The sequence below is a fragment of the Myripristis murdjan genome, chromosome 18, assembly GCF_902150065.1.
Source record: "Myripristis murdjan chromosome 18, fMyrMur1.1, whole genome shotgun sequence".
NCBI lineage: Eukaryota > Metazoa > Chordata > Actinopteri > Holocentriformes > Holocentridae > Myripristis > Myripristis murdjan.
In genome coordinates this window covers 7,232,871-7,249,428 of record NC_043997.1, presented here as the reverse complement: position 1 = coordinate 7,249,428, position 16,558 = coordinate 7,232,871, and the positions used below count along the sequence as shown (strand labels likewise).

Genomic DNA, 16,558 nt, shown 5'->3' with positions numbered 1-16,558 from the left:
CTGAAAAAATAAAAAAAACATTACATTGAAGACTTGATTCACCCTAACATTTATAACACAGTGAGCATAACATATAATAGCCGAGCTTTGCTCACATCTAGAGCACTGAGCTGTCGAAACATCAAATGAAATGTGAGATTCATGAGTTTTTCAATATAATATATAAAAAATCTCATATTTCATCATGCTAATCTTATTAACTTTAACATCATTATTCAGATGTGCTGGTGGTTTGCCTCCATTCTCTGACAGTTTCCAGCATGTAAATAGGTGTACACAGTATTTTGTTAAAGGAGGTAGCGCAAACCAGGCAAGAAGCGTGGGAAAAGTGAACTAATATGCAAATCAGAATGATGGCCACGATGCCATCGTTCAGACTGGTTTTGCAAACTGTCTTCAGTTTTGGCTCTGAGTTCCACACATTGTCTTTGAATGGAAGACGGAGAAGATAAAGCTTTGTCAGAATTTCCTGAACTATATGACCCGTCTCTGTCAGCCTATGAAGACCTTAAGAAAATAACACATAGGGGACAGGGGCAGATTGTTACCACATAATCTCTTTCATCTTTTTTACCACTTCCATCACTGACCTTTGACCCCTCCCCATCCTCTCTCTGCCTTCCTGTACTTCCTGTTGCTCCTTGGATGATTTGCTAGAGGCTTTGGCTTTTGGTCGGCATGGAATGATGCTGAAAACTAACTTTCATTGTCAAGTTTGTAAAGATTTTGTTGCTTGTCTTATAAGCACGGCTCACCACATTCAGCATTCATGACAAGGTTTTCAAAGGGCATGTCAGACAGCTGTGCCTTTGAATGCATGTGGTCACATCAGCAACTACAGATAATCCAAATATTAACATTTTGCGAATGTTTTGTTGAGGGGAAATGAGACGGCATTGCTGTGAACAGGGTACCTAATGGTTTTAGAAAGACAAATTTAATTATAAAGGCTACTTGGAAAGTGATTCAAGAACATCCAGAATAAAGAAGCAAAAAGATAGTGAAACCACTCTTAAGATTTCATATTCAACATATCTAATGAATGTTCTTGCAATTTATGGAAAAGGGCAACAAAAAATTAAATGTTTAGGGACACGTTGCAGTGTAATAAATCAGAAGTTAAAACTGACATAACTACTTTTCTCATTCACATCCTCTGGTGCACTATTCATGGCATTTGTGTTATTTCATTTTCCTTCTTACTTTCCATGCCTGCCTTGACTGAGATCAATAATTGCATTGAATCTATACCACTGGGTAACTGGAGCAAAATGAAGCTTCCAAAAACACGACTGTATTTAATAGATTTCAAGTCTTTGTTTTCTGTAGCTAAGTTAGTTTGAAGGTGGCAGTATACGATAAACAAAATCACTTTATTTGATAGTGACAGTAAAATAAGACAGGAAGGGCAGGGGAGAGGGAGTGAACGATATGCAGCAAAGGGCCTGGGCTTGGTTTCGAACCGAGGCTTCTGCGGTAGCGTCTTTATACTTAATGTGATATATATGAGATAGTTATGCAAGGAGTCAAAACACATAATGTAAACAGTGAAAAACACACGAGTCAAAGGATATAGAAATGTGACCTTGACTAGCTGCAGGCGGTACTGTATTTGTCGGTGGTGAACCAAGCTGTGAGAAAAGTTGGACAAAAAGTTGGAAGTTAGTGAGTTCTGCTGACCATTCTGCACACATTGCAACGACCAAAGCAAGTGCAGGTAACAAACTGTAAATTTGGCCTGTAAGAACACACACATTTAGATTTTGTTTCAAATATATTGCCATCTTGCGGGTTAGGGTATTCAGACGTTTTAAGGACCCATCAAAATCCTAAATGAAGGTGAGTAGAAACTCATTACATATATGTATAGGATTATGAAGTTTGAAAATCTCACTGTAAAATTGATAAACCTTTGCTCTTTTTCTGCAATCTCTGCCTCAGTCCCTCTCCTCTTGTCTTTCCCTCCTTCCTCTGTCTCTTTTCTTCTCTTGGCATCTCACATTCCCTCATTCCTCTTTTTTTGTCCTGTTTCCCCTCAATCCCTCCGTCCCTCTGCAGAGGCTGATGACCTCGCCCAGTACCTGGACCACCTCTTGGCCCACTCTGCCCCCAAGAGAATCCAGCCCCAGACGAGGGGGCTGGGCAAGTTCAGGGCCGTCGCCGCCAAAACCAGGGAGATGGTCTCTTTCAAGAACAAGGCTCAGGACCTCAATGTGCACAGTGGGTAGATTCATAAACACTATTATTCCAGCGTTATTGCTGATACTTCAGTGTTGTATATTAAGTTCCCAGCTACAACTGCGGCAATGAAATGGGGACAGGAATGTCGAATGATAGTAGCACATCTCTCTCTCTTTTACACTTTGTCTCTTTGTCCAGATGTCAACATGTACCTGCCGAACAAACTGTTTCGCTCTCCTCAGCCTTCCCTCAACCTGAACTTCTCAGATAGTTCTGCGGCACAAGAGAGCCAGGTGGGTGTCTTTGAATCTTGATCTCTTTTAGTGTTTTTTACTATTGTCTCTTAAATTCCTCTCTGTGCCTTTTCCTGTTCTGCCTTTATGTCATCCCGCATCCATTGTTTTTATTATTATCTGTCAGGAGCTACAAACACGTGAAACCAGTGGTACGTCAGTGTACAATGCACTAACTCTTCCTTTCTTCTTCCATCTCTCCATGCACATTTTTCTCTCTCCTCCAGGCTGCCCAGGTGTTGGTAACAACAGAGTGCACCATTCCAAGAGATGCCAGTGGAGCTATAGACTACAATGCTTTGGTTCAGCTGCTAAAAGACACACAGAATCTCCAAGACCAGGCTGATATTCTCTACATCCTCTTCAAGGACAAGTCAGGCATTTTTAATGCTTTCCTTAAAGTGGTTGTTTGTGTTTTGTTTGTTGTTTACAAGGCATAGGAGACCCAAAACCCAAAAATACAGTCTAAACTGGATCAATAATGTAGGAAATGCAAGTAATATAATGTCTGCAGTTCAGATATGACCAGATAGGAGCATGTACATACAAAACAAAGGAGGACCCAGGATGAAGCCTTGAGGTACTCCATTGCTGAGATGGATGTCTTCCTTCAGAGAAATTAAAGCAAAGTGCCTGCATTCTATAATAAAATTAAGCAGACAAGAAATATGAAACAAATTTTGCTCTGGCCAACAAATCTGTAAAATCTTGTAAAATCAGTATATCAAAGTCAGTGATCAGTAAATTGACGAGAAATTGTTTAAGAGAACCAAAACAGCCAACCAAGTTTAAGAGCTACAATTTAAGAGGACAACATAAATGCTTCACCTACGTACCTTGGCTCTTCAGTTCTCATAAGAACCTGTGTGTGTGTGTGTGTGTGCGTGTGTGCGTGTGTGTGCGTGTGTGTGTGTGTGTGTGTGTGTTTCTCTAATGCAGGGGTATGGACTGGGACACTCGTTTGCACGGTAAAGGCTCCACGGTGCGTTCGCTGTTGACCGAGCTTTACGAGAAGGCAGGGGAACTCAAACACTGGGGACTCATCAGGATGATCTCTGGCATGCTGAGGAAGAAAATGGAGGAGCTGGATTGGGTACGTGGAACACACACACACACACACTAACACACAAAAACACAAACAAATGTATGAATATATTCAGACAGTAACCTATGAAATCTGAGAATAAAGGTTCAAACAACGTCTGGCTTGTTGTGTTTTCGCCTTGTATTTTTTGTCAGTCTTACATCTCAAAATCCAGTAAATATTCCAATGAAATTTGGTGGGCAGATAGGCCTGGGACCACGGAGGAATATTCTTCTTTATGAAAACAGGATTTATTTTTGCACAACCCTGTAGTAACAGATCCAGGAGACTGTACAAGACTAAAATGACACATCCACATTGCAGTAACAAGAACTCAGTGAAACAAAGACCCTTCAGTGCAAATTTTAACTGTAGTTTTGACAAGGAAAAAACTACATTCCTGATGTGTATCTGTTTAATGTTAATGTTTAATGTGTAACTGTTTCATATTCAGACTTAAGTGCTAAAGGAACGCTTCATCAAAAAACATAGATGTTTAGTGACATCTAGTGATGGTCAGTAGCAAGTGCAGTTAATAGGGACTCATCTGCATTTTTCCACAGCCTGTGTACTTTTCCTTGCTGCATTCAGTTTCCTGTGATGCGTTCATGTTCTGCCCCCCAAAAAAAATCTTAATCACAAAATAATTGAATCCTGTTGGAGCTGATATTTCCAGACATCTTCTCATTGGCTGACGTCTTTCGCTAGGCCTGCTCTGATTTGCTGTCGCACCAGAAGCACCTGACAGTGGGTCTCCCTCCTGAACCCCGAGAGAAAACCATCACCGCTCCCGTACCTCCAGACCAGCTGGTAGCACTGATAGACGAAGCCAGCGAAGGCAACTTAACGGTGGCCATTCTCACTCAGGTGGGCCGCTCTGTGCCGCACACACACCTGCCCACGACTCAGAGACACAACAACGAAAACACCATCTGTTTGTCTTGATTTTCCTCCCTTCATCCTTCTCCTCCTCCTCCTCCATCCATCAGGAGATCATGGTGTTCCTGGCCATGAGCATGAGGACTCAGCCCAGCCTGTTCAGCGAGATGTTCAGGCTCCGCGTCGGCCTCATCATCCAGGTCATGGCCACCGAGCTCGCCCAGTCACTCAACTGCTCAGGTGAGAAGGGAGGGAAGGAAGGATGGAAAGATAGAAGGAAAGAAGGAAAGAAAGGCTGTGTATGACGTGGTATTAAATTTGGAGATCACTGTGAGGTTTCTGTCATTTTTTTTGTCAAATTTTAAAACACAGTTGCATGTCATTTGAGTATTTGCAGTAAAATTTCCAGCTGACTGTGTGGAATCACTTAGACTCCAACTTACAGTGAAATTTGTATGCTTGTATATGAAGTAATTTAAATTAAACTATCATTATGCTTCCAGAACCAGTGAAAATGTATGACTTTTCCACTCCTGTACTCAAATATCAAAGGGCTGTTTCACCCCAAGTTCAAAATTCAAAATTACTACTACTACTTACCACAATCAGCTGAATCTCCTTTGAAATTGGCAGCAAATACCAAACACAAAGCAAATTATATTTGCGCCTGTTGTTCTGTCTCAGCCTTCTCCCAAACTGTTTACAGGTTTGCAAATAAAGCATCAAATTTTTCCAAGTGTTTCCAAGTTTGATTTCACAGTGGGTCCAAAATCAACTATATTTTCCTAGATTTCTAGATGAGGCTCATTAGTATGGAGGCAGCAAAGAAAGGAAAAAGGAAGGAAATGGAAAAATAAGGTTGGATGTAACGCAGAGAGATTTGTTTTCAAGTCTAAATATAGAGGCCAGGGGATAAAGAAAGCAGAAATAAAGTAAAAACCAAAACAAAGAACAGGCCGGCTTTTCACTCTGTCGCACTCTGATCTGTGTGTGTGCGTGTGTGTGTGTGTGTGTGTGTGTGTGTGTGTTTGCGTGTTTGCGCACGTGCAGGAGAGGAGGCCACAGAGAGTCTGATGAGTATGAGTCCGTCTGAACTGAAGAACCTCCTCCATCACATCCTCAGCGGGAAAGAGTTCGGAGTGCAGCGCAGCGGTCAGTCGGCCAATCACGCTCTCTCTGTTTCATGTGTCTCACACTCAGCCAATCACACGCTGCGTCTCACACACAGCAACCAATCACCTTCTGTCTGTTTCTTTTGTACACTGCTTACATCCTCTGCTGTTTCTGTGCTGTTTTATGTCTTTGCCTAATTTTGTTCAATTTCTAACTTTAACTCCAAGTTACTGAATGATTGAATTAATCATTGTTTCATTCTCAGATCTTGCTTCTTTCACTCACTCCTCAAAAGTGTGGCTTTTATTTTTCTTTTCTTTAGCTCAGCTGAAGTCTCCTTTAAAAATGCTGTGTAAGTGCGGTGTCTGGTGCTGCGTTTGCCTCTGTTTGTCCATAATGTTGTTTTTCTATGTTTGTCGTCTCCAGCGCGAGAAGGCGACACCGGCGTCAGTCCTGCCATCTCCATCCATCACCTCGGCAACGTGGGAGCAACCAAGAGCGAGAGAGCCGGCATCAGCAAGCTGAAGAGCGACATGAAGATGGTAGGGAAGTCTCTGTATGTGTGTGTGTGTGTGTGAGCAAATAACATGATGAGAGTGAATGTTTGTATGCAAATGTTTGTTTGCACATTGTATTATTTAATATTGCGATTTCTATTATTCTATGCTTCATGTTTTGTTTTACAATGGCTTTGTCCATGAAGTGTTTAGTGAAAATATATATGAGCATTTGTACATTTTTATTACAGCTTTGTTTGTTTACAATAAAGGACTTGGATAAATTTCTTGGCGGGCTAAGAGAAATCCTAATAAAGAACAACACAAATAAATTCTTGGTTTAAAGCAAATCTCAGAGCAGTGGAAGAAAACAACAACAATGAAAAGCAAGTTTAAACTAAGTTACAGGACGGAGAAAAGCAAAGTGAACGGGTTAAGCCAATAAATGTTTGTGATGACAATGAGGAAGAGGAGGAGGAAGAAGAAATTATGATTCATATCTCACAGTTTTTGTTGAAAATGACTTTTTTTCGCAGCTGGAACACAGATTGTCTCTGACGGATCCGAGTAAGGTGATGATGATGATGATGATCATGATGATGGTGATGATGAGTCATATTAGGCATTAATTGGCCTGGCTAATGGAAAAAGTATTGGTGGAAAAAATGGAAATGAACTGAGTCATGGTGGAAAAACAATTTAAAGTGGAGGCCTATGATAGAAAATAGCTCAGTATTTTGTTATCACTAGTAACAGCTGGGGCCTTATTGGCACTGTTAATTGTAATTTATGCATGTGATCAATCAGACGATGACCAGGCTGATTACCTGTGATCGCATGTCGAGTTAATTCACCTTGTATTGTTGTAATGTTGAAACATTGTCAGTGTTACACATCACCTGTTTTATGGATTTATTTGGTGTTAATTATCGTAATCCTTTTTGTTTTTGCTCATGATAAAGGTCAGCATTGAGAGGTGATCTAAATTGTGATCACTTGATTGGAAATTTCTGTTGCACGAAAAGATCAGTTTGGCTGTAAGGGAACATCTGGTAAACACAGCAGGCTAGTTTATAATTATGTTTAACTTGAAATTTCTTTATTGCAGATGGAGCACAGGTCGTCACTGACGGATCCTATTAAGGTGATGATAAAGAGTAATAGAGTTATATTAACTATGACAGGGTTAGTGTTTTCTTTGTAATAAGGAATTTACTTAAGTCGTCAGTTCACTGTGTTAATTCAAATCATCAAAGTCAGAGGGGATGCAGGTTTGGCTGGTGGCTGTAGAAAACAAGCACAGGCCCTGGTGTCATGCAGGTACTGAGAGTATTGGGGGTTTGTACACTTTGGCCTTAGGGTGGCGCTAGAGAAAAGGTCATGAGGTCACCAAAGTTGACAGGGTCCATCCTCTGGGGAGCATGAATGTAAAAAAGAGAAATAAGAGTCAGCATACTATATTGTCTTTCAAAATGTTTTAATAACTTTGTACATGCAATGTTTAAATCGCAAAAACATGTATTAACAAATTGAGAGCTCTGTTTGGTTGATTGCAGTGCACATTGAAATACACATAATCAGTCATAATGCAAAAGACATACAGTGATACACTCTGTTTTCTCTTTTTTCACACTGATACTCTTTGGTCTTGATTGATGAACTCTTAACAGCCACATGTGCAGATTTGATGACAGTCCTTGTAACTGTCGGGCTGTTTGCTTCTGTTGTAGATGGAGCACAGGCTGTCTCTGACAGACCCGACCAAGGTAAGGCTGTGGACCAGGATAACATAATGAAATATAAGTTTGCAGTGGGATGTTATCGATCAGATGGAAATCAACTGAATGAGTTTGGTTCCCAATTACAAGAGGATGATTGCCTTAATTATTGGAGGGAATTGTGTGAACTTTACAATGAAGGGCTGAAAGCCATGACAGATATTTATGACGTTTTTCACACCTGGAGTCTGTTTGTTGTGGTTCAGGTACTTTTTTGCATTGTTCATTTGGCTCGGTTTGATTTCACACGGCAAAATTTCACACAAACCAAAATTTATCATCAGAAGCCATCGGTTAGGGTGAGACAGATATTGCTGGGTTGAAAGGCGGAGAAAAGAAATGTTTACTTGTCTTATCTCGGTTTTTGGTACAAATCCATTCGTTCCGGTCTCCAGCTCGGGCACGGAGCCTCATCAGCAGCTTCGGCATGTCTTCATTACTGCAGAGCTCGTTTGGGCTGTTTACCAATACGTGTCCTTGTTGCTCCTCAGCCTTTGCTTCATTTTGTTCCTGTGCTTCTAAATGCTAGTTGATAACACTACCTGTTGCTTCTTTTTGTTATTAATTCTGAATCTACAATGCTCACCTGAGCCACGGGAGCTGCTGCAGCCCAAAAGGCACGCTGTGCTTAAGCAGCTGAGAAAAACTGAATGATTCTCCTCATAGTCATCGATTTTTTTATTTTTTATTTTTTTACTATTCTGCAGCGCATTGATCATCTCTATAATTATGAAACACTTGTTCCTCCCTCTGTTGCTGCTGCTTCTGGTGATGAATAACTTTCACTGGTGCCACTTCACCCAAAAACCTCTGTGCTTCATCATTTACACACATTTCCTGAGTGGGATCAGCGAACACGCTCCGTCTCATTTAGTCATGAGCAGGTTTAGGTTGTGAATGGAAAGTCCTTGTAATGTGGATTTGCTGTTTGTTTGTTTGTTTTTTTCTGTTTCAGCTCGACCATTCTCTGACTGCCCATCGTAAGGTGATGATGACGATCATGTTGATGTTTAAACGTGGTTCTCTGCCTGTTAATTCACTGCATTAATTCACATCAACGTCATCAAACACTGTACTTACTGCACAGTAGATGTGGTAATTGAAGATGCAAATTTTACTACCTGTGGTGGCTGGCAATTTTGAGATCATCTAGTAGGGGTTAATTAAAATTAAAATTTAGAGTTGCAATTTTAGTTTCCAATATTAATCCTAAATCACTGGCACACAACAATATATTTTTGAAGTGAATGTAACCTCTCTTCTGCAGTGAAAGCAAACATTTCTTACCAAACGTCTTGTCACACAACAGTAGCTTAATCAAAGAGTTTATCTGACAAGAAGAGGGTTTACTCCTCCAAGTTTTCACAGTTTGACAGGAAGTGGAATCCACTGGCTTTCAGGGTGGCTTTTCACAAAGGTGTCTGGTGATTTGTGTTTGGCTGCTGTTGGGATTTTTTAACATATTGTCACCAATTCCAGATCCATCCATCTCGCTCCGTTATTCTTTGCCTGATTTTGTGTTTTTATTTTTGTCTCTTTCTTTTTCTCTCTCCTCCCTTTTTTTTCTTTTTCTTCTTCTCAGAGCTTAACCACTCACTCACTGGATATAGAAACCATCGAATCCGGGGTAAGGATCTTTGAACCAAAAATCACATATTTGTAACACATTTGTTTGGCCTGTGTTTGTTTTAATTCACAGATGCTACAGGGAGCATTTAACATCAACTAGTCATTGTCAGGAATTTTGTCAGGAAATCTGCTGTTGTTGCTTTACGGAAAAACACAGGAGGAGGGCGCTGTTGTTCCAAAGCAAACAGAGCCAAAGCTTTCAGTCTCAGAGGAGTGAATGGCTGCTGGGAAATACTCCTCATTCCTCCATGTTGATCCTCAACAGCAGAAAACCAAAAAAAAAAAAACCTCTTTGCAACATGAAGCAACTGGATTTAAGAGAAAAGCCTTAATTTGTCTTTCTGTTTTAGAAAATGTGGCTCTAAAAATACCACAGGTGTGAGATAGAGGCTATTGATCATCTCAGCTGGTGTCTTATCAGTTTCCAATAATTATACTAAGATATCACTGTTAATTTGACAGTGATATAGTGAAGATTAAGAAGGTTTGGGTCGGTGGTGAGGATCATAATTTGGTTTCTGTTACCTTTATTTTATGTTTTCTCAAAATTATGTTGAAGCACATGACTGCGTTAACGTAATGTTAATGTGTGTGTGTGTGTGTGTGTGTGCGCGTGTGTGTGTGTGTGTGTGTGTGTGTGTGTGTGTGTGTCATGTGACCGTCCAGAGGTACAGGCTTCCGTCCATTGAATCTCTGGATATTCCGGAGAGCCCGGTTGCCAAGGATACCAGACACGGCCAATGGCTGCGCAGGAGGCGACTTGACGGAGCGCTGAACCGAGTCCCTGTCGGATTCTACCAGAAGGTCTGGAGAATACTGCAGAAGGTGAGTCCACACACGCACACACACACACACACACACACACAAACATACACACACATTAAATTGAAATTACACTGACAGTAATTCTGGAAAATGCTTTTAAAATATCAACTAAAGTTTTGACTATACAAATGTTTCTTTCCAGTGTCACGGTCTGTCCATCGAGGGGTTTGTCCTGCCGTCTTCAACCACCAGAGAGGTGAGAGGCCCACCTCACTGATGTCTGTATACTGTATAATAAAATCATGAACTTCAGTTAGACAGAGTTCTTTTTCCCCCCTCGTCCTGCAGATGACCCCGGGAGAGATTAAATTCTCCGTCCACGTGGAGACGGTGCTGAACCGCGTCCCGCAGCCCGAGTACAGGCAGCTGCTGGTGGAGGCCATCCTGGTGCTCACCATGCTGGCCGACGTCGACATCCAGAGCATCGGCTCCATCATCCACGTGGAGAAGATCGTCCAGCTCGCCAACGACATGTTCTACAAGGATCAGGTGAGACACACACCACAGCTGGATCTGCAGCACTGAGGATCGGAGGAGGGGGTTTTCACCTCTGCCTGCCTTACTCACTTACTTACCTTCTGACTTACTTACTTACTCACTGACTTACTTATGTACTTATTTACATACTTACAGCCTTACTTAATTAGCATACTCATTTGCATACTTACTCGCCTAATTACTGACTTACTCACTCACCTACTTACTTACCCACTTACTCACTCACTTATACTCACATACCTAATTACTCACTCACTTGCATACTTATTCACTTATCTAATTACTCACTCACTTACTCACATACCTAATTACTTACTCGCATGCATACTTATTCACTTATCTAATTACTCACTCACTCACTTACTCACATACCTAATTACTTACTTGCTTGCATACTTACCTAATTACTGACTTATTGACACATTTACTTACTTTCTCACTTACTTAGTTACTCACTCACTCAACATACCTCCTTACTTTCTCACTTCCTTACTTACCTACTTAACTCCTGCTTACCTACCCACTCACATACTTACTTACCTAATCACTGACTTACTTACTCACTTATTTTATCACTATCCAACTTACTGACTTTCTTACCTACTTAGCTACTTACTTACTTACTTACTTACTTACTGCCATGCCTCTGTTCCTGCAGAGGGACCTGGGAGCGGAGGAGCACATCCTGGAGCGGGACCCGTCCACCGGGGTGTGCCGGCTGCTGTACGACAGCGCCCCCAGTGGCCGCTTCGGGAGCATGACCTACCTCACCAAAGCTGTGGCCGTGTACGTGCAGGACTTCCTGCCCAGCGGCTCCTGCGCCCTGCAGTGAGACCAGAGGGAGCTCTTCCCCTTCGCCCACCGGAAGATAGAAATCCTTGCAGCTTCAGTGTTTGGACAGTTCCCTCCTCACAGGTCAGACTGTTTTCACAGGAAACGTTAGGAAACACGCCTGCACCGAGCTGCAACATGCAACTTTTCAAATAACAATAACACAATATGTTACACCCAGTAAGAGTGTGTCATAAGCTCATCAAGGTGAGTGACAGGTGTAGACTAGCTGAGGGGGGCGGGGCTAACACCGTTCAAGATGAAAAGTTGCATATTGTAGCTTAAAATAATGACAGAGCCTTGATCGTCCATCATTTCCTCATAACGTAAACAACTTTTACCCTGTTTCTGTCCTTTTTTCCCTGTGACACGCTCTCGATTTATAATTCTGAAGAATGAACTTGAATCAGTTGACAAACACAATATAAATCTTCACAGCAGCCTTATGTTTGTCTGTAACTTGAAAAAAAAAAAAAAGACATATGCAGACGTTTGTTCTCAAAGACAGAACAGTCGTTAACTTTGCAGCTTGACCGGAAACTAACGAATAAGAAATTAAAAAAAAAAAAAAAAAAAAAATAGTGTCACTAATTTATGCTAATTTATTACCACAGATATGCTACTCATTCATCAGTGCTGCATAAGATCGTGGCTTACCTGCAATCCTAAATGCTGTATGATGCATAAAATAGTTGATTCTATTAATCATTATAATTTAACAATAATTACGGAGTTGTTTTGCTAAAATGTGAGGTATTAAATGTTTCTAGTTTTTTTTTTTTTTTTGTGAGATTTGTTTTTTTAACCACGAATGCCTTAACATGCCCTAACGTCCTTATTTGTGTGTGTGTGTGTGTGTGTGTGTGTGTGTGTGTGTGTGTGTGTGTGTGTGTGTGTGTGTGACTTCAGAAAAGCAGTTTAACTATGCATAAAGAGCACAAACCTGACTAGTAATTAAAGCTATTTTTTTTTACTTTTATCACATTAATTTGTTTGATATTTAGGATTTTGGAGTATATGATGGCAGATAGTTTGCACGGTTATCGCCACTGAATGCGGCACAAGGTTTAAATCGCACAAGTTTCTCATTTATAATTCAGTTTAATACGTGCAATTTGGATTTTCATCCTCCTAAGAAGGGAAATGCCTTAATTTACATGACGGTTGTTTACTTTATTATGATTATTAGAGAAAGACACTTGATCTTAGAATCACGGCCCAAACTACTGCCTTCATGTCTGCACTCACTCACATTATTTTGTTTTACTTTTTGTTTTTTGTGGACACATTTTACCTGTAACTGTTTGCCGTACTGTATGTGTTTTAATGAAATGCTAACACGCCGTCTACATTGTGGAGAGAAACAGAACATATGGGGAACAAATTTAGTATAATTCATCAGTGTGTAAAATGTTTTTTGTGGTTTAATGTCACAGAAGCGGCATTTAGGGTGACAATTCGTGATGTCTGAAATGTTAGCTCCACACTCCTGCCAGCGAGTTTGAAAAAACAGAAAAGCAAATCCTGTGTTATTTACTTACATTATCCATTGAGCGAAGTGTTTTTTTTGCTGTTGAAACTAATTCTGTAATAAATAATAAAAAAAGAATGACATATTGTTTTTGAGCGTTATTTTTCTGGACTTGTTGAACATCATCTGATATCTGCTGAATGAACAGAGTTGGATTTCAGGGTTGATGATGCCTTTAAGCCTCATTTCATGCCAGTTATTTTAATGTCCGGTGTTCAAACAGATGCCTTAGATCAGGTCAGTGGTTTCTAAACTGGGGACCAGGTGATATTCTAGATATCATGAGATTAAATATCAACCTAAGCCGTGGTTTATCAACAAAAATCTTCTCAGCTGGGTGTCTGTGGTCTAATCCGGGCCTGTTTGTGGATCCTGTGTGTGCGTCTTACCACAGTTGCCTCATTTTACGGTGAAAACACATTTATAATTGCTGTTGAGTGGCATTAAACTCAAATATGAAGTTCAAATAAGACGCTGCCTTTGTATCTGATTTATTTTGTCTGGTGCTGTGTTTGCATTGTTTTACCCACCTCGTTTATGTCAGTACTTCATAAGTTCAATCAGTTTCTGTCTAAATTTCATGTAAATTCTTTATGAAAAAAATCCCTTGAAAGTGCAGTTGAACAGATCAAAGCCTTTTTCTGTTGCTAAACTTGTGGTGTCCAGCTGGTGGCGCTGCATGTTCACAGAATCAGTATGGGGTCAACTTACTGTAACACATTATGGGGCCTTCTACAATATTTTCATAATTTTATATGTTTTAACCAGAGTATGACACGTTTATGAAACTATATGATAAAGGCTAAGATTACAGTGACATTAAAGGCATTACCTTCATAAACTGTACATTCATTGTTTTACATTTCATATCATGGTGAGGGCTTCAGCTTATTGAATTCTGTCCTCTTGTATTTTTCTGACCTTTGTGCTCGCTACTATCGACAAAGTAGAGTATCCAAAATAATATATTTTATTGACTATTTCCCTGAAATGGGATCTGTCTTGCAGAATATTTACCGACAATCATGAACACATATTTTGTGTCAGTGTACTCAAGTCCTATTTTTTTTTTTTTTATCCAAAATCTTTCCTTTTATCTATTACCATTACTGTTTGTCAAAATCCAGTATCAAATATCTGCTCTAGTTTTCCACGTGGATCCTGAAACTTTTCTTGGTTGAAATTTAATCTATACATGTGTTGATTCTTGTAGTATGATGACATTAAATGAAAATATGTTTTTCCAAGGCAAGAGGAAGAATCAGGAATGGATTAGGCAGAATTTAAGTGGTGTGTTCATGCAGCGACAGAAACAGTCCTCAAATCTTTCACCTGGGACCTGGGTCTTGAAATTTCTGGTGTCCTGGAATTTAAAAAGTATTCCAGACAGGAAAAGTCTTGGAATCTAATCAGTTCTTGGAACAAGTCATGGAACATCATGAAATTTTGTCAGTCTCAACTTAAAATCATACAGTTAATAGTTTGTCATAAAATGTAATATCAATTTTCCATTGTGTTCGTGTTATATTGACTTCACCCGCAAAGTAAAACAGGATAATAAACTTTAACACATTGCCAATCAGATACGGAGGTTCTGTATCTGATGTGGGTTTAACATTTTTCGTCAAGAAAACAAAAACATGATGTTAGTTCTAGAACACACCCTCTGGTGCTTCTTGGACATGTCTTCAAAGGCGTCAAAGGGTGTTTCAGGTCTTGTCCAAGTGATGCACTGATCCATTGATCCTCCCTCTGGATCTACAGCCACCATGAGGCCTTTTCAGCAGCGTCCAGAATGTTCTTGGTGTCTCATCTGCATTGCTGTCCTTTTACTCCAAGGTATTTGAGAGTTCCCTTTAAAGAATGGCCACCAAAGACCCGGCACCCAACTTCAACTGGCACTCAGCAATCTGTAACAAGATCTGCATATTTAGCCCCTTTTGCACTTGTAGGCCTCTTCGATCCAATCCTCCCACTAAGGTCCAGTAAGTTCACTCAGGACCACTTGCTTTGAAAACTGTGATGTTAACTCCAGATTCTGACTGGGACAGAGTGGTTGTGATGTTTTCTGAGAACTTGGCATCTTGTCAGTGCCTTTTCAACGACATTGTGTGGGTTGGATCCATAGGTGTTGGTTTGGTCTAGCCAGTGTGCTGCAAGGTCTTCTGGGTACTCCCAGGACTCCCCTGTTCTGTACTGAGGTTCCCCTGTACACATTCTTCAAGAGGAACTCAGGCAGTTGTTGGGACCCAATCTTTAAGATCTTCCCTTTGTTACTGAGGAGGGAGATGATACACAACTGTTTGGTGTGGCTTGAATCCTCTTCTTTCAGTACCCAGACAACTCTCTGCTTGCCTTCACTGAGCAGCAACCTTTCCTCTCCACCAGATCACCTTTAAGATCTTCTAGGAGCCGTGGGCACCGCTTGATGGTCTTGTAGGATCCTCACCTTGGATTCAGGGAAAAAATTGCTCTTGCAGCTTTGACTGCTTCTTTAACCTCCAGGGTGGGCTCAGAGATATTGACTTGGGTCACTGGTTCTGGAGGTGACACCAGGTGTCACTGAAGGTGATACTTAGATGGTGGGGGATCTCCTCCACAGAAAAAGTAAAGGTCGCTTTGCCTCTGTCCCAGGAGCCTCTTGGTGAAGCCGAAGGGATTGGCAATGAAGACACTGTGCTTTTGGGCCCTGTCCTTGCCCTTCCTTCAGTGCCACTCAGCCTGTCTGAATGTGATGAGCCTCTTCCTTATGATGTCTGTGGAGTCAGACAGGGCAGTTCTCTTCTCCTCGTTGGCCAATGTATGCTTCATGGATTTGAGTTCTTGTCTAAGCTGTCTGATCTCAGCGTCACACTGGTTTGCTGGATTACTCGTTGCATGTGTTTCCTTAATGGCAAGCTGTTCTGGAGTTTCTGGTTTCAGCCTTGCTCTTCAGTGTCAACTCCAGGATCTTGTCCTCATCTTCATACAACAGGAGCCACGTCTTCTTTTAAGCGTCAGGCCACTTCATGTGACACGGTATTCCTAGCGGTATGTTTCAGAAGAATCCTTTGTAGCTTGTTTGGGTGCTCTCTCGCAGGAGCTGCAGGTCAAGGTGCTAGCCCTTGCTGCCCATGTTTGTATGGGTCATGAAAATTCAACAGTTTTGTCATGTCTCCAGACTCTCTGGTTTACATTGAACAAAGTGGGAACTTTGAGTAAAGCTTGGTTAAAAAAAAAAAAAAAGCATCACAGCTACATCACAATATATCTGTGTCATGTTTGAAGTGGACTGTGGTAACTTTGATTTAAACTGGTGAAAAGCAGAGAAGATGTCACTAAAATGCGATGTCCTGAACTGAAACCAGCAGTTGGCTAATGTGCATTCCAGCAGCTTGACAAGCTGGCAGCTGCAAAGAGTCTGAGGCTGAAATCTGCTG

General features: G+C 40.9%; 1 protein-coding gene across 5 annotated transcripts in view; it reads left to right on the top strand.

Moving 5' to 3' along the window:
• The window catches only part of phka1a (phosphorylase kinase, alpha 1a (muscle)), a 31,096-nt gene extending 17,867 nt beyond the window's left edge, over positions 1-13,229 (top strand). For 2 of the 5 annotated variants that reach the window (XM_030076189.1, XM_030076186.1), the window contains exons 19-34: positions 2,059-2,220; positions 2,380-2,474; positions 2,702-2,847; positions 3,414-3,567; positions 4,267-4,425; positions 4,548-4,677; positions 5,488-5,589; positions 5,977-6,092; positions 7,156-7,191; positions 7,778-7,813; positions 8,781-8,810; positions 9,408-9,452; positions 10,121-10,279; positions 10,422-10,475; positions 10,568-10,768; positions 11,436-13,229. In XM_030076189.1, coding sequence (XP_029932049.1) covers positions 2,059-2,220; positions 2,380-2,474; positions 2,702-2,847; positions 3,414-3,567; positions 4,267-4,425; positions 4,548-4,677; positions 5,488-5,589; positions 5,977-6,092; positions 7,156-7,191; positions 7,778-7,813; positions 8,781-8,810; positions 9,408-9,452; positions 10,121-10,279; positions 10,422-10,475; positions 10,568-10,768; positions 11,436-11,609 — 1,799 coding nt within the window. In that variant the 3' untranslated portion in view covers positions 11,610-13,229. Of the gene's footprint in view, positions 1-2,058; positions 2,221-2,379; positions 2,475-2,701; positions 2,848-3,413; positions 3,568-4,266; positions 4,426-4,547; positions 4,678-5,487; positions 5,590-5,976; positions 6,093-6,583; positions 6,620-7,155; positions 7,192-7,777; positions 7,814-8,780; positions 8,811-9,137; positions 9,170-9,407; positions 9,453-10,120; positions 10,280-10,421; positions 10,476-10,567; positions 10,769-11,435 lie in introns of all 5 variants that reach the window. The other 3 variants (XM_030076187.1, XM_030076191.1, XM_030076188.1) reach the window with 3 other exon arrangements.
• The last annotated feature ends 3,329 nt before the right edge of the window (positions 13,230-16,558 follow it).